The sequence below is a fragment of the Sorex fumeus genome, unplaced genomic scaffold (assembly GCF_029834395.1).
Source record: "Sorex fumeus unplaced genomic scaffold, SorFum_2.1 ptg000164l, whole genome shotgun sequence".
In the NCBI taxonomy this organism is placed as follows: domain Eukaryota; kingdom Metazoa; phylum Chordata; class Mammalia; order Eulipotyphla; family Soricidae; genus Sorex; species Sorex fumeus.
Window position 1 is genome coordinate 8,186 of NW_026606221.1, and position 27,829 is coordinate 36,014.

General features: G+C 50.4%; 1 protein-coding gene across 1 annotated transcript; it reads left to right on the forward strand.

The window, feature by feature from the left end:
- Positions 1-975: 975 nt before the first annotated feature.
- Positions 976-21,720, forward strand: FMO4 (flavin containing dimethylaniline monoxygenase 4). Its single transcript, XM_056107396.1, has 9 exons — positions 976-1,168; positions 4,111-4,243; positions 7,703-7,891; positions 9,924-10,080; positions 12,017-12,159; positions 14,005-14,204; positions 16,160-16,509; positions 18,945-19,014; positions 19,696-21,720. The coding sequence occupies exons 2-9, from the start codon at positions 4,112-4,114 to the stop codon at positions 20,099-20,101; spliced, it is 1,647 nt and encodes a 548-aa protein (XP_055963371.1). The 5' UTR covers positions 976-1,168; position 4,111; the 3' UTR covers positions 20,102-21,720.
- Positions 21,721-27,829: the final 6,109 nt, after the last annotated feature.

Here is a 27,829-nt window from a genome sequence, read left to right on the forward strand (position 1 = left end):
AAAAGGAGAGAGAGAGAACAAAAGGGAATGCCCTGCCACAGAGGCAGGGTGGGATGGGGGGGATGGGGGGGTGGGAGGGATATTGGGATCAGTGGTGGTGGAGAATGGGCACTGGTGGAGGGATGGGTACTCGATCACTGTATAACTGAAACCCAAGCACCAAAATGTGTAAATCTACAACTGTACCTCATGGTGTTTCACTAATAAAAATTTAAAGAAGAGAAGAAGAAGAAGAAGAAGAAGAAGAAGAAGAAGAAGAAGAAGAAGAAGAAGAAGAAGAAGAAGAAGAAGAAGAAGAAGAAGGAAGAAGAAGAAGAAGAAGAAGAAGAAGAAGAAGAAGAAGAAGAAGAAGAAGAAGAAGAAGAAGAAGAAGAAGAAGAAGGAAGAAGAAAGAAGGAGTTGCTAAGCCAGCCTGGTCCTGATGTAGGGAGTGGGAGAAGAAGAAGAAGAAGAAGAAGAAGAAGGAGAAGAAGGAGAAGAAGGAGAAGAAGGAGAAGAAGGAGAAGAAGGAGAAGAAGGAGAAGAAGGAGAAGAAGGAGAAGAAGAAGAAGAAGAAGAAGAAGAAGAAGAAGAAGAAGAAGAAGAAGAAGAAGAAGAAGAAGAAGAAGAAGAAGAAGAAGAAGAAGAAGAAGAAGAAGAAGAAGAAGAAGAAGAAGAAGAAGAAGAAGAAGAAGAAGAAGAAGAAGAAGAAGAAGAAGAAGAAGAAGAAGAAGAAGAGAAAGAAAGAGTTGCTAAGCCAGCCTGGTCCTGATGCAGGGAGTGGGCGCCCCCTGCTGGCTTCCAGGGGCAGAGCCGCGAACTCTGCGTTTCAAGGTTCCAAAGAACCGCGGCTTCCAGAAGGGCAGGTTTCACAAGTCCCATGTCCTGCCAATCCCTGCTCTCTGTCGTCATTCGTCACCTCACCCTATCTGAGACCATGGAAGGAGCAAACTCACATTCCACACAACTTTTTTTTTTCCTCCGCTGTGAGTTTGCTTTCTGCTCTCACGGGCTGATCCGAGAGTTTGGCATCAACTCAGAGCACCGGGCTGCGAGTCAGCACCCCATTTCCTTTTAAATAACAGAGTTTGAGTGTCGAAGTGTGCTGTTTGCTCGTCAGGAGGAAACTCCCTGGCTTATTGGTTGTAAGAAATCATTCAAGTCAGAATATCTGTTCCTTGCCAATCAGGTAAGTGTCCTGGGGTTGGTTTGGGGCTGGGAATATTTTCAGGAACTGTGTTGGCAGAAGCATTCGGCGTTCTGTTGCCCCTGAATGCCTTCCTCCAGAATGCCTTCTCTTCTCTGGAAGAGAATGAGATTCTCTTCTGCAGAAACTCTTGGAGAGGGTTAGAGCAGTAGAATTCTAGAGCAGGACAAAGCGAAGAAAAAAAACATTGGAAAGAAAGGAAATTGTGTCCTGGAAAGTTGCTAGAACAGAGCTGAAGAAAATCTGCCTTTACTTGCAGACTCCCTTCTCATTTCATCTTGTTTGGGTTTTGTTTCGTTTTGTTTGTTTTGGGGCCGTAACTGGCGGTGCTCAGGGCTCATTCCTGGCTCTGCACTCCGGGATCATTCCTGGCAGGCTTTGACCTGGCATCAAACCCGGGTTAGTCGTGTTCAAGACAAGCGCCCTCCCCACTGACCTGTCTCTCCAACACCTCTCTGATTTCATCTTCTGGGAGCACTGAGGCTTCAGGCTTTGGGAAACTCAAATATTCCACAGGGCGGGTCTGACAGAGAAAACCAGAATGAAGTTAAAGCAAGTGTCAGGTTCTAAACTTGAATAAATCATGATTCATAGGGTTGGAGCCATAGCACAGCGGGGAGCCTTGCACGCGGCTGACCTGGGTTCGATCCCCGGCATCCCAAAGGCTCCCCCGAGCACCACCAGGAGTAATTCCTGAGTGCTAAAACCAGGAGGAACCCCTGACCATCTCTGGGTGTGACCACAAAAAACAAACAAACAAACAAAAAAAAAATACTGGGCATTTGGACATAAAACACCTCAGGTGGCAAGAACCAGAGCTCCAGTTCATGGTAGCTGACACTGGTTCTTCCAAGCTGGTCACAGGGAAACCACGAGAAAACTACTAGAAATCTCTGACAATATGGGACCAATCTCACAGAAAATCAAGAGTCTATCCAAGGTCATGTCTTCTGCTCCAGCTCCCTAACTCACTCACTTCCCTCCTACAGATGCCAGAAATCTGGGGCTGGAGCGATAGCACAGTGGGTAGGGCATTTGCCTGGCACGCGGCCAACCCGGGTTCGAGTCCCAGCAACCCATAGGGTCCCCCGAGCACCACCAGGGGTGATTCCTGAGTGCAGAGCCAGGAGGAACCCCTGAGCATCACCAGGTGGGACCCAACCCCCCAAAAATAATACCAGAAGTTGATTTGTAAATGCCTGTTCCTCCCACTCCCACACCCACAGAAATTCTTAATTTCTAAATGTTATGTCGTATAAAGGAGAAACGTTTCCCGGTTCTTCTTCACTGTTAACTGGTTGTATAGGAAAAGGTACTTTGGCCCAGTAAGAGCCGCTGCACTAACAGGTCTTGGGCACAACTAACCCACTCAAGCAGACTCAGCCTTGCAGCCGGCGTGCACTGCCCTTCTAGAACATTCACTGCCATTCTGGAACATTCGCTGCCATTCTAGAACATTCCCTGCCACTCTAGAACATTCTGTAGCTAGCATGTGTCAGCCTCTCCAGACAGTGAGAGTAACAGAGCAGCTCTGAGAGTAACAGCAAGTGTGAGAGTTCTGCAAGCTCTGCAAGCATACTCTTTAGGTCTTTGTGTGTTGGGGGGGGGTTCATATCTGGTGGTGCTCAGAGGCTACTCCCAGTATTGTGCTCAGGGGGTCATTCCTGGCAGTGCTCAGGGTCCCACTTGCAGTGTCACGGATTGAACAGGCATGCAAGGCAAATGCCTTATTCCCCGCCCCCCAACTCCAGCCCGAGCCTGCATTTGTCACCAAAGCAAGATTGTGCCCCAGTTCCCAGATGAAAGGGTACTGCTCAGTTACTCTCACAGCTGCTGTTACTCTCAGAGCTGCTCTGTTACTCTCACAGCTGCTCTGTTACTCTCACAGCTGCTCTGTTACTCTCACAGCTGCTGTTATTCTCACAGCTGCTCTGTTACTCTCACAGCTGCTCTGTTACTCTCACCGCTGCTCTGTTACTCTCACAGCTGCTCTGTTACTCTCACAGCTGCTGTTATTCTCACAGCTGCTCTGTTACTCTCACAGCTGCTCTGTTACTCTCACCGCTGCTCTGTTACTCTCACAGCTGCTCTGTTACTCTCACAGCTGCTCTGTTACTCTCACAGCTGCTCTGTTACTCTCACAGCTGCTGTTACTCTCACAGCTGCTCTGTTACTCTCACAGCTGCTGTTACTCTCAGAGCTGCTCTGTTACTCTCACAGCTGCTGTTGCTCTCACAGCCGCGCTGTTACTCTCACAGCTGCTGTTACTCTCACAGCTGTTATTACTCTCAATAGCTGCTGTTACTCACAGCTGCTCTGTTACCCTCACAGCTGCTGTTACCCTCACAGCTGCTGTTACTCACAGCTGCTCTGTTACTCTCACAGCTGCTCTGTTACTCTCAGAGCTGCTCTGTTCACTCTCAGAGCTGCTCTGTTACCCTCACAGCTGCTCTGTTACTCTCACAGCTGCTGTTACTCTCAGAGCTGCTGTTACTCTCACAGCTGCTGTTACTCTTACAGCCGCTCTGTTACTCTCACAGCTGCTGTTACTCTCATAGTTGCTCTATTACCCTCACGGCTGCTGTTACTCTCACAGCCACTCTGTTACCCTCACAGCCACACTGTTTCTCTCACAGCTTGCTGTTACTCTCCCAGCTGCTCTGTTACTCTCAAAGCTGCTCTGTTACTCTCCCAGCTGCTCTGTTACTCTCCTAGCTGCTCTGTTACTCTCACAGCTGCAGCTGCTCTGTTACCCTCACAGCTGCTGTTACTCTCACAGCTGCTGTTACTCTCACAGCCACTCTGTTACTCTCACAGCCACGCTGTTTCTCTCACAGCTTGCTGTTACTCTCACAGCTACTGTTACTCTCACAACTGCTTTTCCACCAGTGCTATCATCTTAGCGCGCTCTTCTCTGGCTCCAGGATGGTCCGGCGAGTGGCCGTGATAGGAGCTGGGGTGAGTGGCCTGTCCTCCATCAAATGCTGCCTGGATGAGGGCCTGGAGCCCACCTGCTTTGAGAGGAGCAAGGACTTCGGGGGACTCTGGAAGTTCACTGTGAGTACTGGGCACCCGCTGCCTCCATGCAGCCTAAGCCAGTCCATGATTTCTCCAGACCAGGCACCAGGGCCATCCCCCACAAGTGTGGGGAAAGGTCACATGGCTCGCAGACATGAGGGGTGCAGAGATGGCGCGAGCTGGGTGTCAGGGGATGAACTTCTGGGTGGGGAGGAGTGGAGGAAAACGCTTAGTCTGGGAGCCTGGGGTGGGAGCAGCTGTGGGATTTCCAGACTGAGGACATTCTAAAACTCCGGAGCAGGCCAGAGCAATAGCACAGTGGGAAGGGCGTTTGCCTTGCACGCGGCCAACCTGGGGTTCAATTCCCAGCATCCCATGCGGTCCCAAGCACCGCCAGAAGTGATTCCTGAGTGCATGAGCCAGTAGTAACCCCTGAGCATCGCTGCGTATGACCCAATAAGGCAAAAAAAAAAAAAGTAAAACTCTGGGACAATGTGTCCATTGAATAGATGCCGTTGGTGTGTACGGAGCAGCCGTTACTTTGGAGAACAGAAATGTTGGAAGTATCAGAATAAGGCAACAGCCCAGACCTTGGGCTGATACAGGGACTGTGATTGAAACTACACAGAGACAAGAAAGGGAAAAATCAGCCAGGAGCCCCCCTGGGCCGAGGCGAGAGGAGGCGGCGCAGAGCATGAGTGGAAGGAGGGTGACCCATGGAAGGACAGAAGTGACGTTCAGAGTGACGTTCAGGAAAACATTTGGGGAAGCTGTTTGCTGGCTCTTTTGAAGGTAGGCACGCAGATAGGAGAGGGAATTTCTCTCTATAGCGGTGGAATTTCTGAGAAGTAATAAATCCGAGAGCCCCGAAGTTGTAAGAATTAAAACTGAAGCCTGGGGCTGGAGCAATAGCACAGCGGGTAGGGCGTTTGCCTTGCACGCTGCCGACCCAGGTTCGATTCCCAGCATCCCATATGGTCCCCCGAGCACTGCCAGGAGTAATTCCTGAGTGCAGAGCCAGGAGAAACCCCTGAGCATTGCTGGGTGTGACCCAAAAAGCAAAAAAAAAAAAAAAACACTGAGGCCTGATAAGATCTTCCTGGTGTCAGTGACAGAGGCTGAGGAGGCAGGACCCCACAAATTACTGCAGAGACAGAGGCTTCAGTTAAGGACCTGAAGGTGATTTATGACACCCTCACCCCTGCCAGAGAAACTCCAGGCCAAGGCAACCGCCCTTGGCAACCACCCTAGCAATGAACTCTTACCCAGCTAGAAAGTTCTACGTCGGGGGCAGGTTGGAGAAACCCGATAAACGCCACCTTGAACGAAGGAAAGACACACCTCAGCTGTCCGAGCCCAAGTGCTGCTTGTGCCCAGGTGGCATCCGAGCACATGTGTCACCTGAATACATGTCGCCCGCATCTCCCCTCTTGAGATGCGGATTGGGACTCTCTCTGCCTTTGGAGAAGCATTACTCCCTTGAGTGCATTACTCACTCTCCGTTTCCTTTCTTCCTTCCACTCCCTCAGAATCTCTCCAATTAAATCTTATTTTTTTTTTATTACATTGCTTATCTACTCCTGAAGTCTTTTTTTTCTGCAAGACGGGGCAAAGTACTTGGGTACCCTGGGCAAGACCAAGGACTGAACTCAAGGACTGAACGCTAGCCTTTATCAGTCCTCGACTTCCCAGCTGGTCCCCTGGTGGAAGAGGCAGATGGAGAGAAAGTGACCATCCCTCTCCTCACCGCCTCACCGAAGCCACCCAGGGGGCCCCTCTGACTTCACTTTGGTGCCCGAGAGAAGGGTACATTCGGTGATTCCATTCCCACTAGTGGCTTCTGGCCAGCACGGCATGGGAACTCACGGCTCAGCTCTTTGGGGTGGTTATAGGATAATATTGGTTTGTCCTTTCCCTTAGCCACAGGGAGATTAGGTTTATTGGGTTACTCCCATCACAGTGCTCCCATTCCTCTGTGTTTATTTGTAACCTCTTTCTTTGTGCTCTGTTAGCTGGTAAATATTGTTTATCTCTGCTCCTTAAGTCCTTTGCATAGTTAATTCAGAGCAACACCCTTTTGTTTTGTCCCCTCTCGGAGAGCCCGGCAAGCTACCCAGAGTATCTCGCCCACACGGCAAAGCCTGGCAGGCTACCTGTGTTGTATTCAATATGCCAGACACAGTTAACAACAAGTCTCACAATGGAGACGTTACTGGACCCACTCGAGCAAATTGATGAACAATGGGAGGACAGTGACAGTGACAATGTCCTTTTTGTATGAACACAAGAAGACAGTTAATACTATGTTTTCTTTTTTTTTTGCTTTTTGGGTCACACCTGGCGATGCACAGGGGTTCCTCCTGGCTCTGCACTCAGGAGTTACTCCTGGCGGTGCTCAGGGGACCCTATGGGATGCTGGGAATCGAACCCGGGTCGGCCGCGTGCAAGGCAAACGCCCTACCCGCTGTGCTATCTCTCCAGTCCCTGTACTATGTTTTCTTAACTTGGGAGTTAATTGACTCCGAATGATATTGACTTCCTGGACATCTGTTCTCTCGACTTAAGCCTCAGCTGCCCTTATTTCCTAGAACCCCCAAAACAGGGTCCTGATGAGGGACTGAATGGACCCAGGGCAAGCTGTGAGCTATGTACTACCCTGGCATCGAAATGGGCTTGGTCAAAGTGCGATAATGCTTAACTCTAAGTTAAGATCATGGTCACGGACAAATGCTGTCATGATCCAAAAAGCAATAACTAGATTCGGACCCTGCTAGGGTTAGGAAAGATTAATCCGGCCTGAGCACTGTAGTCTGAGTCTGTGGCGAGATGTTCCCAGGAGAGCCGCCCTACAAGCCTCCATGTACCTCTGACTGTGTCCCTACAAAATAACGAATATTAAGAAGTAGAATTAAGATGTGAATTAAGATGTTGATTAAGTTGTTGGACCGAGGAGAAGAGGAACAGCCCTAGGTGGTGTTTTCGCCCTTGAACCTGATGGGCATCGGAAAGGGCTTATGTTGATTTTGCTACCTGACTGGGTGTCTAGCCCCAATGCTGAAGAGCTGGAGAGACGAGAGAGTAGGAGGGAGATGAGAGAGAGAGAGAGAGAGAGAGAGAGAGAGAGAGAGAGAGCAGGGCAGCAAGATGGAGCACAGAGAGATGAGCAGAAGAGACAGAAGGAGATGGGAATGAGGGGCAGCGTGAGACTAAAACGGGGTCTTAGACTGGAACAGGTGTTGTGTAGGATGGAATAAACGGTAACTGATCAACCAACGGGTTGGCCCTCATTTCCTCCTCCATCATCCCCAGGGCAGGGGCCACCCCAGCTTGGGGGGAGGGGCGGCCCGAGACCACCCAACCCACGCAGCTTGGGGAGAGCCACCTGGGCCCTCCCTAGCCGCCTGGGGACTATACAGTGACAAGCAGCCCTCTCTGGACTGGGCGAGCACAGACCTGCTCTCTGTGTTCCCAAGTTAACGCCACTCCCCCCCACCCCAGGACAGTTCTGAGGATGGAATGACCAGAGTGTACAGGTCACTGGTGACCAACGTCTGCAAGGAAATGTCATCTTATAGCGACTTCCCCTTCCACGAGGACTATCCCAACTTCATGAGCCAAGAGAAGTTCTGGAACTATCTCCGAGAATTCGTGGAACACTTTGACCTTCTGAAATACATTCGTTTCCAGGTAAGACCCTGGGGACGCAAAAGGGTAATAGTGGGGGGCGGGGGCAGGGCTGCCTATTAATCAGGTTCATGGAAAGAGGGCTTAGATAATTTTTCTGGTATTGATCTTCATAACAATGGGGCAGACAAGCTCACCTGTGCACAATGTCTCATGAGCATACTGAATGTCTGTTTTGCTTTGTTTTGTTTTGTTTTGTTTTGGACTATACCTGGCGATGCTCAGGGGTTACTCCTGGCTCTGTGCTCAGGAACCACTCCTGGCTGGCTTGGGGGACCATGTGGGGTGCCGGAGATCGAACCCAGATCAGCAGCATGTAAGGCAAATGCCCTCCCCCCTAGACTCTCCAGCCCCCAGAACTGGAAATTCTTGATTTCATCTCGAAATCCATCTTCTGGATCAGAATAAAATTTGATTTTTTTAAAAAAGGACAAGATGGGGCCGGAGTGATAGCACAGTGGAGAGGGTGTTTGCCTTGCATGCGGTCGACCAGGGTTCAATCCCCGGCATCCCATATGGTTCCCTGAGCACCACCAGGAGTGATTCCTGAGTGCAGAGCCGGGAGGAAACCCTGAACATCGCTGGGTGTGACCCCTCCCAAAAAAAAACAAAATTAAATTAAATTTAAAAAGGGACGAGATGTATGAACCTTGTTTAAGAAACCTATACGAAAGAAAGGGTCAGAAGTCTGAGCTACAGAAATAATCATAGATCAAAAATTTCTTTTCCTAAGGGAGCTCAGATAGAGAAGGGAGCACCAAGTAAAGGGTGTTGGGAGGATCCTCCCAGGATGGGAGAAGCATGCTGAAAGTAGACTCTAGACCAAACATGATTGCCACTCAATGCCTCTTTTGCAAACCACAGCACCCAATGGGAGAGAGAGAGAACAAAAGGGAATGCCCTGCCACAGAGGCAGGGTGGGGTGGGGGGATAGGGGGTGGGAGGGATACTGGGATCCATGGTGGTGGGAAATGGGCACTGGTGGAGGGATGGGTATTTGGTCATTGTATAATTGAAACCCAAGCACAAAAATTTGCAAGTCTACAACTGTACCTCATGGTGTCTCACTAATAAAAATTAAATTTAAATAAATAGATAAATAAATAAAATTTTCTTTTCCTGGGGTATAAACTATAGTACAGTGGGTAGGGTGTTTTCCTTGCACGCGGCAGACCTGAGTTTGATCCCGACATCCCATATGGTCCCCCGAGCACCGCCAGGAGTAATTCTTGAGTGCAGAGCCAGGAGTAACCCCTGTGCATCGCCAAGTGTGATCCAAAAAAGAAAAAAATAATAATTCTTTTTCTAAATTCTTCCAAGGCCTCAGGTATGGTAATTGGCTTCCTCTGACCCTGAAATAAAAACTGAGAGTTGGTTAGAACGATAGTACCATGGGGAGGGCCCTTTCCTTGCATCCCCAAGACCTGAGTGCAGAGCCAAGAGTGAGCCCTGAGCATCACCAGGTGTGGGCCCAAAACAAACAAATTAAATAACAACAACAACAAAACCTTGAACATTTCTGTATTCCCTGCAAATAGGGCTTCTTCTGTGTATGGGGGTCCTAAGCTAGAGAACCACTTTTAAGATTTTGACCAGGGCCGTTGCGATAGCCCAGCAGGTAGGGTGTTTGCCTTGCATACGGCCGACCCAGGTTCAATCCCTGGCATCCCATATGGTCCCCCAGCACTGCCAGGAGTAACCCCTTGAACATTGCTGGATGTGACCCAAAAAGTAACTGTCACTGTAGCACTGTCCTCCCGTTGTTCATCGATTTGCTCGAGTGGGCCCAGTAACATTGTGAGACTTGTTACTGTGTTTGGCATATCGAATACGTCATGGGTAGCTACCCAAAAAGCAAAAGAAAAAAATAAGATTTTGACCAAGTACCTGAGATCTCTAGGGAGAAGGTCCATCAATCAGTGGCAAACTTGCTTATGTGACCTGAGTCGTGTGACCCGTGGGCACTCTGAAGTATGGCTACCGTTGATTGAGGAGCCCAGGGAAGAGTGATGGGAAGAGTTTGTCTTGCTTCCAGACCACAGTACGCAGCATCACCAGGCGTCCAGACTTCACTGAAACCGGCCAGTGGGAGGTGGTCACAGAGAGAGAGGGCAAGCAGGACCAAGCTGTCTTCGACGCGGTGATGGTGTGCACGGGACATTACATGAGCCCTCACTTACCTTCCTTCCCCGGTGAGTGTGTCCACCTGACACCAGGCTAGTTCTCTTGGGTTCTCCAAACAGTTGCAGTTGCGTTTCCCACGTTGGAGCAATGCGTTGGAATTTAAAACATGGGGGAGGGATGATGGGAGGGACCCCGGGGACCCTGGTGCTGGGAATTGTGCCCTGGTGGAGAGGCGGGTGTTGGGACACTGTATGACTGAAACCCGACCGTGAACAGCTTTGCAATGGTCTGTCTCACAGTGATTCATTAAAAAGTTGATTAATCTGGGGCTGGGGCTATAGTACAGCTGGTAAGGCGTTTGCCTTGCAAGCAGCCAATGTAGGTTTGATCCTCGGCATCCCATAAGGTTCCCCAAGCACTGCCAGGAGGAGTAGTTCCTGAGTGCAGAACAAGGACTAACCCCTGAGCACTGCCGGGTATGACCTCCCCCCAAAAATAAAAGCGAAAAAAATTGATTAATTAAATATATATAATTTTTTTAAATAATTAAAAATGTAGGGAAGGGGGAACAGGGGAATTCCAGGAATACTTAATGGTAACTCTCCCAACACATACACACACACATTCTCTCTCTCTCTCTCTCTCTCTCTCTCTCTCTCTCTCTCTCTCTCTCTCTCTCCCTAAGTCTGGTTCCCCAGACTCACCCCTAGGCAGAATTTTGAAACAAACTCTATGATGTTAGTTGATATTTCATATGAATTTGTTGAATGAAACCAGATAGCTGTTCATCTTCAATGAAAACAATCTGGAAGGATTAGAAATAGGTGATCAGAGCAGCCTGGGGGCTTCTGACAGCCCCCAGCCCCAAAACGCTGGTTTTAAAGACAATGTGGGAGCCGGAGCAGTAGTCCAGCAGGGAAGGCGTTGGCCTTGCACACGGCCGACCCAGGTTCGATCCCAGCATCCCATAGGGTCCCCCGAGCACCATCAGGAGTGATTCCTGAGTGCTGAGACAGGAGTGAGCCCTCAGCATCACCGGGTGTGACCCCAAAAGCACTGTCACTGTCACTGTCCTCCCGTTGTTCGTCGATTTGCTCAAGCGGGCCCAGTAACGTCTCCATTTTGAGACTTGTTGTCACTGTGATTGGCATATTAAATACGTCACGGGTAGCTTGCCAGGCTCTGCCGTGCGGGCGAGATACTCTCGGTAGCTTGCCGGGCTCTCCGAGAGGGGCGGAGGAATCGAACCTGGTTCTGCCGGGCTGGCTGTGCACAAGGCAAACGCCCTACCACTGTGCTATCGCTCCAGCCCCACCCTAAAAGCAAAATTACAATAAATAAATAGGGGCTAGAGCGATAGCACAGAGGGTGCGGCCAACCTGGGTTCGATTCCCAGCATCCCATAGGGTCCCCTGAGCACCACCAGAGGTAATTCCTGAGTGCAGAGCCAGGAGTAACCCTTGGGCAATGCCAGGTGTGACCCAAGAAGCCAAATTAATTAATTTAATTAATTAAAACACTGTGGCATTTTCATAGTAAAAGTCACCTCACTGTGGGGCTTGGGGATCCTCACGGTTCCCAGCACCCCCCGATTCTGCCCCCCCACACACACCCTACAGTGCAACCTCTCTCTAAATTCTGTCTCAGACTATCATTTTCATGACACAAGGTAGAGGCCATCTAGTTTGGTGGTTAAAACTGTCTACACAATTGTACCTCATGGTGTTTTACTAATAAAAATTTAAAAAAAAAAAACTGTCCACAGAGGGGCCAGAGCGATAGCACAGCGGCTGACCCGGGTTCGATTCCCAGCATCCCATAGGGGCCCCCGAGCACCACCAGGAGTGACTCCTGAGTGCAGAGCCAGGACTCAGCCCTGAGCACCTCCGGGTGGGACCCCAAAGACAGCAGCAGAAAGACCATCCACAGCCCCTCTGTCCGCCCACTGACGAAGGCCAGCTTTAAGATTTCTGATTTTTGTATCTTCCCATCCTTTCTCTCCAGGAATGCATAAGTTCAGAGGCCAGGTCCTGCACAGTCAGGAATACAAGACCCCAGAAGGCTTCCAGGGCAAGCGCGTGCTGGTGATCGGGCTGGGGAACACAGGAGGGGACATCGCTGTGGAACTCGGGCGGTCCGCAGCTCAGGTAATGCCATCTCTGTCCCTCCCTGATGCCACCTGTGTGTGCTGAGAGGGGCTGCAGGATTATCAGACTCTCTGGTCTCTTGCTCAGTCAAGCGGACACCGTGTGTGTGATTGTCGGAGCCCTGAAGACCCCCAAAGCCACTGGTCCTCCTCTCTGAACTGCTTAGAACACATTTTTGCAGAAACCAACCTTGTCTGGGGCTGGAGCGATAGCACAGCGAGTAGGGCGTTTGCCTTGCACGCGGCCGACCCGGGTTCGATTCCCAGCATCCCATATGGTCCCCTGAGCACCGCCAGGAATAATTCCTGAGTGCAGATTCAGGAGTAACCCCTGAGCATCGCTGGGTAGCACTGTAGCACTGTTCATCGATTTGCTTGAGCAGGCACCAGTAACGTCTCACTACAAATTGTTGTTACTGTGTTTGGCATATCGAATACATCACGGGGAGCTTACCAGGCTTTGCTGTGTGGGCGAGATACTCTCGGTAGCTTGCTGGGCTCTCTGAGAGGTACGGAGGAATTGAACCCAGGTTGGCTGTGTACAAGGCAAATGCCCTACCCGCTATGCTATCGCTCCAGCCCCATTGCTGGGTGTGACCCAAAATGAAAAAAAAAGAAACCAACCTTTTCCAAGAAGGGTCCCTGAAACTCTGTAGATGTTGGACCCTTGGCTCACTTCCAGGACGCTGTTAAAAGGGCAAATTGCTCTCCGTCTCTGCCTTCCTTCTTCTTTGCTTTCCGTTTGCAATTCCAGCAAACTCTCATGCAAAACCAGAGAAAGACAGGCGGATTTTCAGAATACCTGCAAGTCGGGTGGGTGCCCTGTTTTCCGATCAAAGCAACCAGAGCTTGGCCAAAGAAGCAGACAGCAAGATTCGAGAAGGTCCGAAGTCACAACTTTGCAACCTCTTCTGCTTGACCATCATTCGAGTTGTGTTCTCAGGGCTAGACCGTTAGCTCCAGGCCCTGGAGCGCAGGTGTGGGTTCTGGAAATAAGGATTTGAGCCAAAACATTACCCATTGCCCCCAACACAGTCAGGAATGATTCTGGAGCACTAAATCAGGGTTAGGCCCTCTGCACCCCCAGGTGTGGCCCCCAAAATAAGAATAAATAAATCTATGGACCGGAGCAAAAGTAGACCAAGTAGGATGCTGGCATGGCATGATGCCAACCCAGCTGTGCTCCCTGGAACCCTTCTGGTACCCCAGGCCTGCCACCAGTGATCCCGGAGTGCAGAACCAGGAAAAAGCCCTGAGCACTGCCAGATGTGACCCTAAAACAAAGCAAAACTAAAGAAATAAATCTTTTTTTTTTCTTTTTGGGTCACACCCGGAGATGCGCAGGGGTTCCTCCTGGCTCTGCACTCAGGAATCACTCCCGGCGGTGCTTGGGGGATCTTATGGGATGTTGGGAATCGAACCTGGGTTGGCTGCATGCAAGGCAAATGCCCTCTCTGTTGTGCTATCGCTCCAGCCCCCAAAATCTAATTTTTAAACCTTCCTATAAATACTGTGTTATTTACATATTAAGGTAAAGGTAAAGGCCCTCCCGTTGATCGTCGATTTGCTCGAGCGGGCCCAGTAACGTCTCCTTTGGAGACTTTGTTGTTACTGTGTCTGGCATATCGAATACTCCAGATCAGGGGTTGGAGCGATAGCACAGCGGGTAGGGCATTTGCCTTGCACGCAGCTGACCTGGGTTCGATCCCTAGCATCCCATATGGTCCCTCAGGCGCCAGGAGTAATTCCTGAGTGCAGAGCCAGGAGTAACCCCTGAGCATCGCTGGGTGTGACCCCCCCCCCAAAAAAAGAGTGATGATTCTATCCTTCTTGTCTTACTTTTCAGGTACTTCTCAGTACTAGAACTGGTACCTGGATCCTTAGCCGAGACTCCCATGGGGGTTACCCGTATAATATGATGATTACAAGAAGATATCTGAATTTTATTTTTCAAATGCTGCCTCCGTGTGTTCTAAAGCGGATTCAAGAGAAACAGAGGAGTAAAAGATTTAACCATGAGATTTACGGATTGAGTATTACCAGGGGGTACTTAACGTTTTTATTAATCTAATGCTGCGATGATTGACTCCATGTCACTAATTCTATGTGATTTGCAACAGTAGCTGCTTGCTTGTTGGAAATGTGCCTTTGTGCTCTTTTAGACTTTCTGAAGACATTGTCCCTTAAGGGACCACAGCGTTTCTTGTGACTTTTTTTTTATTAGTGAAACACCATGAGGTACAGTTGTAGACTTACAAATTTTTGTGCTTGGGTTTCAGTTATACAATGATCAAGTACCCATCCCTCCACCAGTGCCCATTCTCCGCCACCATGGATGGGTCCCAGTATCCCTCCCACCCCCCCCATCCCCCCCATCCCACCCTGCCTCTGTGGCAGGACATTCCCTTTTGTTCTCTCTCTCCTTTTGGGTGCTGTGGTTTGCAAAAGAGGCATTGAGTGGCAAACATGTTCAGTCCATAGTCTACTTTCAACATGCATCTCCCCTCCTGGGAGGATCCTCCAAACACCCTTTATTTGGTGCTCCCTTCTCTATCTGAGCTGCCCTTTCCCCTAGAATGCCCGGCTGGCCACTAAGCTATGGAGTAATCCTCCTGGTGCTGATCTCAGCTATTCTTGGGTATTAATCTCCTATTTTGTTACTTTATATCCCCCAGATGAATGCAATCTTTCTATGTCTATCCCTCTCTTTCCGACTCATTTCGCTTAGCATGATACTTTCCATATTGTACCACTTGTATGTAAATTTCATGACTTCATCTTTTCTAACAGCTACATAGTACTCCAGTGTGTAGATGTACCAAAGTTTCTTTAACCAGTCATCTGTTCTTGGGCGCTCCGTATTTTTCCAGATTCTGGCGGTTGTAAAGAGTGCTGCAATGAGGTTCTTGTGACTCTTGAGATTCAAAGTCATCATTCATTGCAGTTAAGGGCAAATGAAGAATGACAATTTTTCTTTCCCTGCCTGGAGATGGGGACATTTATTATTGACTTTAGGTCAGAAAGAGATCAGCTGAGCACAGGCCAGCCTGGCACTGCATGGTTTAATGATCACAGAGCCAAGAGGAACCCCTGAGCACTGTCGGGCGTGACCCCCAAACCAAAAGGAAAGTTAAAACAGGAGCTGGAGCGATAGCCCAGGGTACAGGGCACTTGCCTTGCATGCAGCCGACCCAGGTTCGATTCCCAGCATCCCACGTGGTCCCCTGAGCATCGCCAGGAGTGATTCCTGAGTGCAGAGCCAGGAGTAACCCCTGAGCATCGCCAGGTGTGGCCCCAAATCGAAAAATTGAAAAATAGACGGTTGTCTATTCTGACTCAGAGAAGAAAGCATTGCTCTGGAAGTTGATTCCAAATAATAATAATAATAATAATAATAATAATAATAAGGTAAAAGGTAAAGGCCCTCCCGTTGATCATCGATTTGCTCTAGCGGACCCAGTAACGTCTCCATTGGAGACTTTGTTGTTACTGTGTCTGGCATATCGAATACTCTCGGTAGTTTGCCGGGCTCTCCGAGATAATAATAATAAATCCCAGGCAGAGAGGAAGGAACTCAGGACTGGACTGCTGGGAGCTGAGAATCTAAACAGGAATGAATGAGTGAATCCAGTCAAGGGCAGGTTCTCACTTAGAAATTGCTCCCAGGGCTGGAGCGATAGCACAGAGGGGAGGGCATTTGCCTTGCATGCGACCAACTCAGGTTCGATTCCCAGCATCCCATAGGATCCCCCAAGCACCACCACGAGTAATTTCTGAGTGCATGAGCCAGGAGTAAACCCTGTGTGACCCAAAGAAAAGCAAAAAGAAAGAAAGAAAGAAAGAAAGAAAGAAAGAAAGAAAGAAAGAAAGAAAGAAAGAAAGGAATTACTCCGCTCCCCTCCCTATGCTCTGCCAGCTAATTACTCCGAATGGGCCAAATGAACCGTTGTTGGAGGCGTCCCGTGGCTTGGGTGATGCTGAGTGCTTTTCTGGGTCTCCAGGAAAAAGCCCAAAGTCATCATTAACGACGAGCTTCCGACTTGCATCCTCTGTGGTGTGGTGGCCATGAAGGCCGGCGTGAGGGAGTTTGGCACTACGTCGGTGGTCTTCGAGGATGGCTCCGAGGAGCAGGTTGACGCCGTGATCTTCGCCACGGGCTACAACTTCTCCTTCCCATTTCTGGAGGAGCCTCTGCAAAGCCTCTGTGCCAAGAAACTGTTTCTGCACAAGTTCGTCTTCCCCGTAAGCCTGGACAGACCCACGCTGGCCATCATCGGTCTCATCGGCCTCCAAGGGTCCATCCTGGCCGGCACGGAGCTCCAGGCTCGATGGGTCACCAGGGTATTCAAAGGTAAGTGGGGGACTGGAGCGACAGCACAGCGGGGAGGGCGTTGGCCTTGCACATGGCCGACCCGGGTTCGATTCCCGGCATCCCATAGGGTCCACCGAGCACCACCAGGAGGGATTCCTGAGTGCAGAGCCAGGAGTCAGCCCTGTGAATTGCCAGGTGTGACCCCCCAAAAAAACAAAGGTAAGTGGGCCCTGTCAGTGGAGGGTGGAGGAATGCATTTGGGGGGTCCCTGGCTCTGGTTCTGACATTGAGTGTCTCCCATGAACCCTGCCGGTAGGGAAAAAAGTGCTGGGCCCCAGAGTGATAGTACAACGAGAAGGGTGCTTGCTTTGCAAGCAATAACTCCCTAACATCTCATATGGTCCTGTCAGGAGTGAATCCTGAGCACAGAGCCAGGAGTAAGTCCTGAGCACAGTGGGGTGTGCACCCCCCCCAAATAAAGATAATAGCTAACGCCTTGTGATTTTTTTTTTTTTTTTGCTTTTTGGCTCACACCTGGTGATGCACAGGGCTTCCTCCTAGCTCTGCACTCAGGAATCACTCCTGGCAGTGCTCAGGGGACCCTATGGGATGCTGGGAATCGAACCCGGCTCGGCTGCGTGCAAGGCAAACCCCCTACCCTCTGTGCTATCACTCCAGCCCCTAATGCCTTGTGATTTAGCTAAGCGCAAGCCGATGTCTGGTAAAAGGCTACATAAAATACTGAAAAAAAGAGAAAAAAATGTGGGGGATGTTGTTCAGCACTAGTGCATTGCTTGTGTGAGGTCTCGAGTTAAATCCTGACACCACAAAGAAAAATTGCGTTTGTAGGAGTCCAGAAAAATAGGACAGCAGGGAGAATGTTTGCCTTGCCTTGCATGCAGCCGATCCCAGCTCAATCCCCGACATCCCATAGGGTCACCCAAACACTGCCAGGAGTGATTCCTGAGTGCAGGGCCAGGAGTCAGCCCAGAGCATCACCAAAAAATAAACAAGAAAAATTACATTTGTATTATTAAACTGGGCTGGAGCGATAGCACAGTGGTAGGGCGTTTGCCTTGCACACAGCCAACATGGCCAACTCGAGTTCGATTCCTCCGTCCCTCTCGGAGAGCCCGGCAAGCTACCAAGAGTATCTCACCCGCACGGCAGAGCCTGGCAAGCTACCCATGATGTATTCGAGATGCCAAACACAGTAAAAACAAGTCTCATGATGGAGACGTTACTGGGCCCACTCGAGCAAATTGATGAACAACGGGAGGACCGTGACCGTGATTATTAAACTGTAAATCACAGCTACAAGTGAGCCAACCAGTTAGCCTTCAGAGGATTTTGTCCTTAATAAAAACAGTCACCTGCATTTTATAAGTAACTGCTTCAATGCTGAGTCAGAGGTAGGAGGACTGGGGAATGGTTGGAATCAGCCACAAGTGTGTGTGGCGCGAAGGATAGGTCAGATAGAGAAGGATGACAGTAATAGCTGGAAAGGATCACACTACACAAGAACTGAATAATCAAAATAGGCGAAGGGATATACCAGATAAACTTTCACTATCTATATGGCTTTTATTTCTTTACAGACAATAGAAGTGTGTCTGGGTCACTGATTGATAATATTAAAACTTCAGAGGATGGTTTAGTACCTTTTTTGATCTTAAGGAGTATATGGCAGGGCTGGAGCGATAGTACAGTGGGCGGGGGGAAGCATTTGTCTTGCACGCGACCAGCCCGGGTTCGATTCCCAGCATCCCATAGGGTCCCCCGAGCACCGCCAGGGATGATTCCTGAGTGCATGAGCCAGAAGTCAGCCCTGAGCATCGCCAGATGTGACTCATCCACCAGCCCCAAAAAATAAAACTCAAAAATAGAAAGTATATCAAGGGGCTAGAGTGATAGCACAGAGGGTAGGGCTTTTGCCTTGCACGCGTGACCAGCCTGGGTTCGATTCCCAGCATCCCATAGGGTCCCCCGAGCACCGCCAGGAGTAATTCCTGAGTGCATGAGCCAGGAGGAACCCCTGTGCGTCGCTGGGTGTGACGCAAAAAAAAAAAAAGGAGTATACAATAAGGTGGAACATGTTTTAAATCATTACAGAGTTAAATCTTTACAGAACAAAGCCCTCCTGGTCACACCCGGAAGTCACAGAGTTATTAATTCAACCAGATCGCAAACAGCACTGAAGAATATGAAAGAAATCAGAAATATTACCACAATCAAATATATGGCCGTAGCTTCTAATAGTTGGTTGGGGGGGGGGGGGGCGCAGGCTGCCAACTGGGCCTGGGGCACTGACCCCTCGCCTCAACAGTTCTTTGGTCCCGTTGGTGTGGGGGAAACCCACCCTCCACCCCCCAATCCTATTCAGAGCTGGCACTCTTGCCACTCATGCGTCACTGAGGCGGAGAAGGAGAAGCTCATGGGAAAAATTTGACCCTTATCTCTCATCTTCTCCACAGGACTCTGCTCCATCCCCCCGGCCCCCAAACTGATGGCGGAGGCAACCAAGAAGCTGCAACTCATAGAAAGGTATAAGGGATCTGGAGCAATAGCACAGCGGGAAGGGCGTTTGCCTTGCACGCGGCTGACCCGGGTTCGAGCCCTGGCATCCCATAGGGTCCCTTGAGCACTGCCAGGAGTGATTCCTGAGTGCAGAGCCAGGAGTCAAGCCCTGAGCATCGCCAGGTGTGACTCACCCGCCCCCGTGCCCCCGCACACCGACACACACTCACACAAGACAGGGGTTTCTGCAGGAAAACCCCCTGTAAGATCTACCACAATCGGGGCTGGAGCGATAGCACAGTGGGGAGGGTATTTGTCTTACATGCGGCCGACCCGGGTTCGATTCCTCCGCCCCTCTCGGAGAGCCTGAAAAGCTACCGAGAGCATCCCGCCCGCACAGCAAAGCCTGGCAAGCTCCCCGTGACGTATTCGAGATTCCAAACACAGTAACAAGTCTCACAATGTTACTGGGCCCGCTCGAGCAAATCGATGAACAACGGGAGGACAGTGACAGTGACAGTCCTGGGAACAGAGAAATAGGACAGTGTGTGTGTGTGTGTGTGTGTGTGTCTGCGTGTGTCTGCGTGTGTCTGTGTGTGTGTGGCTGGGTTTGGGGGGGAATCAGCCGCAGCATGGAGCCAGGAGTAGCCCCCAAGGATGACCTCAGAGAACCCCAGGGTGCCAAGGGAGCCCTATTTTTCTTCCCAGCGGCGCCATAGAAGATACCTCACAGGACAAGCTCAACTTCATCAGCTACCTGGACGAGCTGGCCACCTGCATCGGCGCCAAGCCCAGCCTGCTTCTCTTCCTCAGCGACCCCAGGCTGGCCTGGCATGTTTTCTTTGGGCCCTGCAGCCCATACCAATACCGCCTCCGGGGCCCTGGGAAGTGGGCTGGCGCCCGACGGGCCATCCTCACGCAGTGGGACAGAACCCTGAAGCCCCTGCAGACCCGCAGAGTCCTGCCTGCCTCCGGGGGGCGCCCCTTCGGAGTCTGGGGCGCCTCCCTCCTGCTCGCCTCACTCCTGCTGCTCTGTCGGTCCTCTTCCTTCGTGGTTCTGCTGAGAGAGAAGCTGCAGGAGAGAATCTCCATGCAGCACCTGAGGATGTGGTGAGGCTCGGCCGGGGTGCCAGAGGTGGCTGTCTCAGAAGTTCGGCGCATCAGTTGGAGCCATCAGTTCCTCTGCCTCCTGACCTCCTTTGCAGTTCCCTGCAAGCTCAGGCTCCTCGTCCAGGGTGGAATGATAGAGCCATCAGTTCCTTTGTCTCCTGACCTCCTTTGCAGTTCCCTGCAAGCTCAGGCTCCTCTTCCAAGTGGAATAATGGAGCCATCAGCCAGCTCTACTGTCTCCCGACCTCCTTTGCAGTTCCCTACAAACTCAGGCTTCTCATCAAGGGGGAATGATGGAGTCATCAGCTCTTCTGTCTCCCAACCTCCTTTGCAGTTCCCTGCAAGCTCAGGCTCCTCGTCCAGGGTGGAATGATGAAGCCATCAGTTCCTCTCTCTCCGACCTCCTTTGCAGTTCCCTGCAAGCTCTAGCTTCTTGTTCAGGGTAGAATGATTGAACCATCAGATCCTCTGTCTCTTGGCCTCCTTTGCAGTTCCCTGCAAGCTCTGACTCCTCATCCAGGGTGGAATGATGGAATCATCAGTTCCACTGTCTCCCCGCCTCCTTTGCAGTTCCCTGCAAGCTCCGGCTCTTCGTCCAGGGTGGAATGATGAAGCCGTCAGTTCCACTGTCTCCCGACTTCCTTTGCAGTTCCCTGCAAGCTCAGGCCACCCATCGAGGGTGGAATAATTGAGCCATCAACTCTGTCTCTTGACCTTTTCCCCCACTCCCTGCCAAGCCACCTGGCATGCTTCTCTACCACCTTTGCCTTACTCTTCAAGGCCAAGACGTGGCCACTTTCATGAGATGGCACTGCAGTGAAGTGGTCTGTGGCCTTGGGAACATAGAAATGATATCAAAAGGGTCGGAGCTACTGCTGAGAAATCAGAGGGCTGAGGGGAGACCCCGGAGGCAGACGAGACGGGCTGGAGTTTGGAGGGTGTTTGCTTGGTACACGGCCGACCTGGGTGCCCTGAGCACCACCAAGAGTGATTCCTGAGCACAGAGCATCACTGGGTGTGACTTGAAATCAATCAAACAAACAAAGAAACAAATACAAAGCTAGCAGCGAGAATGTTCTCTTACCATCTAGAGTCTAACTAGGCAAAGAAGGGACCAGAGCAATAGTCCAGCGGGGAAGGCTTTGCCTTGCAAACAGCTGCCCCGGGTTCGATCCCCAGCATCCCATAGGGTCCCCCAAGCACCGCCAAGAGTAATTCCTGAGTGCAGAGTCAGGAGTCAGCCCTGAGCATGGTTGGGTGTGACCCAAAAGCCATAAAAAAAAAAAAGGTTAAAGTTCTCACCTCGCACCTGGCTGACCCCAGCTCAATGCCAGACACTGTGTGGTCCCCTGAGCATCACCAGGAACAAGCTCCCAGCCCCAGCACTGAGCCAGGAATAGCCTCTCAGCATGATCACGCATGCCCCGTCTCTAGAAGGAAGGATCCAGGAACTGTGTCCTTCAGCTGACAGGGGGAGACAGCCTGTGTCAGCCCAAGTGCAGAGCTGAGGGCGGTAAACTCCTTACACCCGTTTGTCTGTCTGTCTGTCTGTCTGTCTGTCTCTCTCTCTCTCTCTCTGCCTCCTCTCTCTCTCTCTCTCTGTGTCTCTCTCTCTCTCTCTCTTCCTGCCACCCCGTTGTCAAGGCACCAAAGAAAAACTCAGAGATTAAAGTTAGCACGTTCTTTTTGTTTTATTATGCAAACACAGCCGAACCCCGGTCAAAGATTCCATCATCACATTGACTATCCAGGTTCAAAGTGCATTTGGGATGGTGGGGGGGGGGGGGGGGCGGTGGTTAAGCAGGAGAAAGTTCCACAGGCTACAGGGCACCTCTGGCCTGTCCAGGGCCTGGAGGCCAGCCTGGCACTGTGGTATCCCTCACGGATTTCCATGGGGTGAAAAGCTCCCACTCTGAACCACGGCACAAAGGTCTCCTAAGCTGGGGGTCTTCTTGACTCAAGGGACTTTGGTGGACAAGGAAAGCCCCCCACCCCGAGTCTCTCTGCTCACAGAACTCAGGGGTCACTCCTGAGTTTATAGCCAGGAATAGCCCCAATGCATGGCTGGGGATCCCCCCACACACACACACACAAATCATTTGTGTAAGAGGTCAGTCAGGCGTGTGGGCTATTCTGGCTTATAAGAATTATAGCTGTGGCCTTTGTCCCCATGGCACGAGCAACCCAAAGCCCTTGGCACTCTGCTAAATTGATAAGCGCCACCAGATTGTATAATATCAAAGATCTCCCGGTGAAGAAATGGAGATTATATCTTAGCAGCTCACCGTCCACAATTTCTCATGTTTAAAGACGGCTTAAACGTGAATAATTTTTTTCCCATAAAAAAAAAAACCTTAAAGACTGGCAAGTAGCAGTTTTTAGCGAGAAACGCGTTTTTTCTGCCAGGGCTGTGCAAAGATCACATCTCTTTCTTCTCCAAGGTAACTGAAGCCGTTTCTACAAAAAGCCAGTGAACCGGAAGGAATGTTCTGTCTTCATTCCTAACTCACCATTTAGCCTTCTCAGGAGTTTTTTTCCTTTAAAACCGTCTTAGCCAGGAACCCCAGGCCACGCTCACTCACACAACACACACACACACACGCAACCCCACACTCAACTCCCACACACAACACACATTCAGTACACAACACTCACACTCCTCTCATACACACAACCACCCCACACACAACACACACAAGAGACGCAAGTTCCACACACAGCACACACACAACTCACACACACAACACAAAGGAGACACCAGTTACACACACAACACACACAAGAGACAGCTCCCACACACAACACACACATACACACACCTCACACACACTCCTCTCATACACACAACAACCCCACACACAACACACACAAGAGACGCAAGTTCCACACACAGCACACACACAACTCACACACACAACACAAAAGAAACACAAGTTACACACACAACACACACAAGAGACAGCTCCCACACATACACACACCTCACACACACTCCTCTCATACACACAACCACCCCACACACAACACACACGAGATGCAAGTTCCACACAAGTTACACACACAACACACATGAGACAGCTCCCACACACAACACACACATACACACACCTCACACACACTCCTCTCATACATACAACCACCCCACACACAACACACACAAGAGATGCAAGTTCCACACACAGCACACACACAACTCACACACACAACACAAAGGAGACACCAGTTACACACACAACACACACAAGAGACAGCTCCCACACACAACACACACATACACACACCTCACACACACTCCTCTCATACATACAACCACCCCACACACAACACACACAAGAGATGCAAGTTCCACACACAGCACACACACAACTCACACACACAACACAAAGGAGATACCAGTTACACACACAACACACACAAGAGACAGCTCCCACACATACACACACCTCACACACACTCCTCTCATACACACAACCACCCCACACACAACACACACGAGATGCAAGTTCCACACAAGTTACACACACAACACACATGAGACAGCTCCCACACACAACACACACATACACACACCTCACACACACTCCTCTCATACATACAACCACCCCACACACAACACACACAAGAGATGCAAGTTCCACACACAGCACACACACAACTCACACACACAACACAAAGGAGACACCAGTTACACACACAACACACACAAGAGACAGCTCCCACACACAACACACACATACACACACCTCACACACACTCCTCTCATACATACAACCACCCCACACACAACACACACAAGAGATGCAAGTTCCACACACAGCACACACACAACTCACACACACAACACAAAGGAGATACCAGTTACACACATAACACACACAAGAGACAGCTCCCACACATACACACACCTCACACACACTCCTCTCATACACACAACCACCCCACACACAACACACACAAGAGATGCAAGTTCCACACAAGTTACACACACAACACACACAAGAGACAGCTCCCACACACAACACGCACATACACTCACCTCACACACAACCACACACTACATACACCCCACACACAAGACACAAATTATACACAACACACACAAGTCCCACACACAACATACACATACACACCCCCATATACATTCCTTTCATTCTCATATACACACAACATCCCACACCCCCCCCACACAAGACAAGTCACACACAACACACACGACTCCCACACATTCTCCTCTCATCCACACACGATTCCTATACATATCCCACACACGACACACAAGTCCCACACAGAACACACACACCCCACGTGCACCCCTCTCATACACATACACCCCCCCACGCCCCACACAACAACTCACCTCACACACACAGCCCTCACATATGCACATACGCCAACACACAAACCATCAAATTCAGAGCCTGGAGCCAAATCACTACAGGCTCATGATCACTCTGCCACAGCTGAAAGTCTTGCATAGAAATGCAACGCCTGGGGCTGGAGCGATAGCACAGTGGGTAGGGCGTTTGCCTGCACGCAGCCAACATGGCTGACACAGGTTCGATTCCCAGCACCCCATATGGTCCCCTGAGCACTGCCAGGAGCAATTCCTGAGTGCAGAGCCAGGAGTAACCCCTGAGCATCGCCTGGTGTGACCCAAAAAGCAAAAAAAAAAAGAAGAAGAAGAAATGCAAAGCCACCACCCAAGGCTTGAGGCTGCGCTGGGGAGCCCACGGGAAACCAAAATCCAACAGACGTCTTTAAGGAAACCAGTTAAGACAGATGCAGAAGCCAAGTAAGCAGGAAAAAAGAGAAGGAAGAAGAAGAAGAAGAAGAAGAAGAAGAAGAAGAAGAAGAAGAAGAAGAAGAAGAAGAAGAAGAAGAAGAAGAAGAAGAAGAAGAAGAAGAAGAAGAAGAAGAAGAAGAAGAAGAAGAAGAAGAAGAAGAAGAAGAAGAAGAAGAAGAAGAAGAAGAAGAAGAAGAAGAGATTTTTTAAAAATTTAATTCATTTATATATTTGTTTTTGCTTTTTGGGTCACACCCAACGATGCACAGGGCTTCCTCCTGGCTTTGCACTCAAGAATCACTCCTGGCGGTGCTCAGGGGACCATATGGGATGCTGGGAATCGAACCCAGGTCGGCTGCATACAAGGCAAATGCCCTACCTGCTGTGCTATCGCTCCAGCCTCCCAAAGGGTTTTTTTTATGCATAAATTAACCCCCAAAGTAGCCTGAACCAAGTCCTCTGGAAGACAATGATACTGGGGACTCTGAAAGATGAGTGGAGCGTTATGGAGGAAGGAAAAGCAACAAGACAAGCTTGTGGGAATAAAGGAACAACAGGATTATTGCCTGGCCGTTGGTGGCAGAGGAGAGAGTTTCACGGACACGGAAGCCCACAGAGAAGCAGGGGAACTGTGGGGAGCTCAGGAAACGCCAGTTTAGTTTAGTTAGGGGCCAGGAGGGGAGTTCTGCCTTCGTTCTGCTCAATTAAGGAGCGTGTCCTTAGTTAGAGTCCAAAGTCCAGAGCTCTGGGGAGAGAGCACCCAAGATGTAAGCTGGGATGTTTGTTTGCTCAGAAAATACTTAGGGGGCTGGAGAGATAGCACAGCGGGTAGGGCGTTCGCCTTGCACGCGGCTGACCCGGGTTCGATTCCCAGCATCCCATGTGGTCCCCTGAGCACCGCCAGGAGTAACTCCTGAGTGCAGAGCCAGGAGTAACCCCTGTGCATCGCCAGGTATGACCCAAAAAATATAGCACAGCGGGTAGGGCGTTCGCCTTACAAGCGGCCAACATGGTCAACCCGAGTTCGATTCCTCCGCCCCTCTCAGAGAGCCCGGCAAGCTACCGAGAGTATTTGATATGCCAGACACAGTAACGACCCAAAAAAAGCAAAAAAAAAAAAAAAAGAAAGAAAGAAAATACTTAGGGGCTGGAGCGGGGAGGGCATTTACCTTATACGCAGTTAACCCGGGTTCGATCCCCGGCATCCCATAGGGTCCCCTGAGCACTGCCAGGAGTGGTTCCTGAGTGCAAAGCCAGGAGGAACCCCTGAGCATTGCTGGGTGTGACCCAAAAAAGAAAAAAATTACTTAGAAGTAAGCTGAAATACTGAATGAAACAGTTATAGAGAGCCGGAGAGAGGAAGAAACAGACATGAAGGAAAGAGAATCTTTCTCTCCGTCTCACACACACTCTCACTCACGCACTTACACACACATTCACACACACTCTCACACACACTCAGACTCACACACTCACATATGCACACACTCTTACACACTCACACATACTCACTTTTGTGCACTCACACACAAGAGTCACACACATGTACTCACACACACTTACAGTCACACACATTCATGCACTCACACACACTCATACTCACAGACTCACTCACACACAACATACTCATACACAGTCACGCACACATGCACTCACACCCACACATACTCATACTAATGCACTCACACACTCACACTCACACACTCACATATGCACACACATTCACACACTCACACATACTCACTTTCGTGCACTCACACACAACAGTCACACACATGTACTCCCACACACTTCTAGTCACACACACTCACGCACATTCACGCACTCACACACTCATACTCACAAACTCACTCACATGCAACACATTCACACACACACTCACACACTCACATACGCACACACTCACCCACTCATGCACACACTCACATACTCATGCACTCACATCACACACACACACACACACACACAACCACACCTGGAGTGGAAGTACCCTATACCTTCTCATCAGTCCCCTTACAGACAGATTCAGCCACCCACAGATCCAGCTTTCGTTCTGGGTTCAATTCGCCAGTACAGATCTGGGATCCTAATCAAGTTCTGCCAGGACTGAAGATCTGGCACAGTGGGAGGGCGTTTGCCTGGCATGCAGTCAATTCCAGGTTCATCCCGGGCACCCCACAGGGTCCCCAAGTCCTCCAGCTGCGATTCCTGAGTGCCCCTGGGTGTGGCCGCCAAACCAAAAATAAATTAATCCATCGATCTTATCTACGTGGACAGTCGGAGTTTAGACCCGAGTCGCTCAAGGCCAGCCCTTGCTTCAGAGGTGGGTAGGGTCCGCTGTGCAGCAACAGCCCGGAGACAGTTCAGTGGGTGCAGAGATCTGGAAAATTCCAGAAACCTGAGGAGGACTTGCACGTCCTTCTGAAGCATTGGGCTTTGGTTTGATTTGGTTTGGGGTTTTTTGGGGGGGGATTTAGGGCCACACCCACCCAGTGATGCTCAGGGCTTACTCCTGGCTCTGCACTCAGGAATTAGTCCCAGCGGTGGTACTCCAGGGACCCCGCAGGATGCCGGGGATCAAAAGCCCACCCAGGTCAGCCACAGGCAAGGCCAGCCCCCACCTCCTCCCAGCCCCCCACCTGCTCCGGCCCCTGAAATATTCATGTGATTCGGGGGTTGAGTGGGATTGTAAGAGGCAGGACACTCTTCATTTAATTGCCAAATATTGTTGCTTGACCATTACATTAGACCATCAGGAACAGTTCGTGGAATAGCCTTTGCACTAATTTGGGGAGCCTCCCAGGGCAGTGGATGGTACAGGCCACCAGGGATGCCCCCAACATCTCCTGGGAGGCCACGCGGTGTCAGAGACATAACTGGGGCCTTGGACGGGCCAGTTGGGAGCTCCATCCAGCCCTTTTGGCCCAACTCCCAAGGACCTGCATTAAG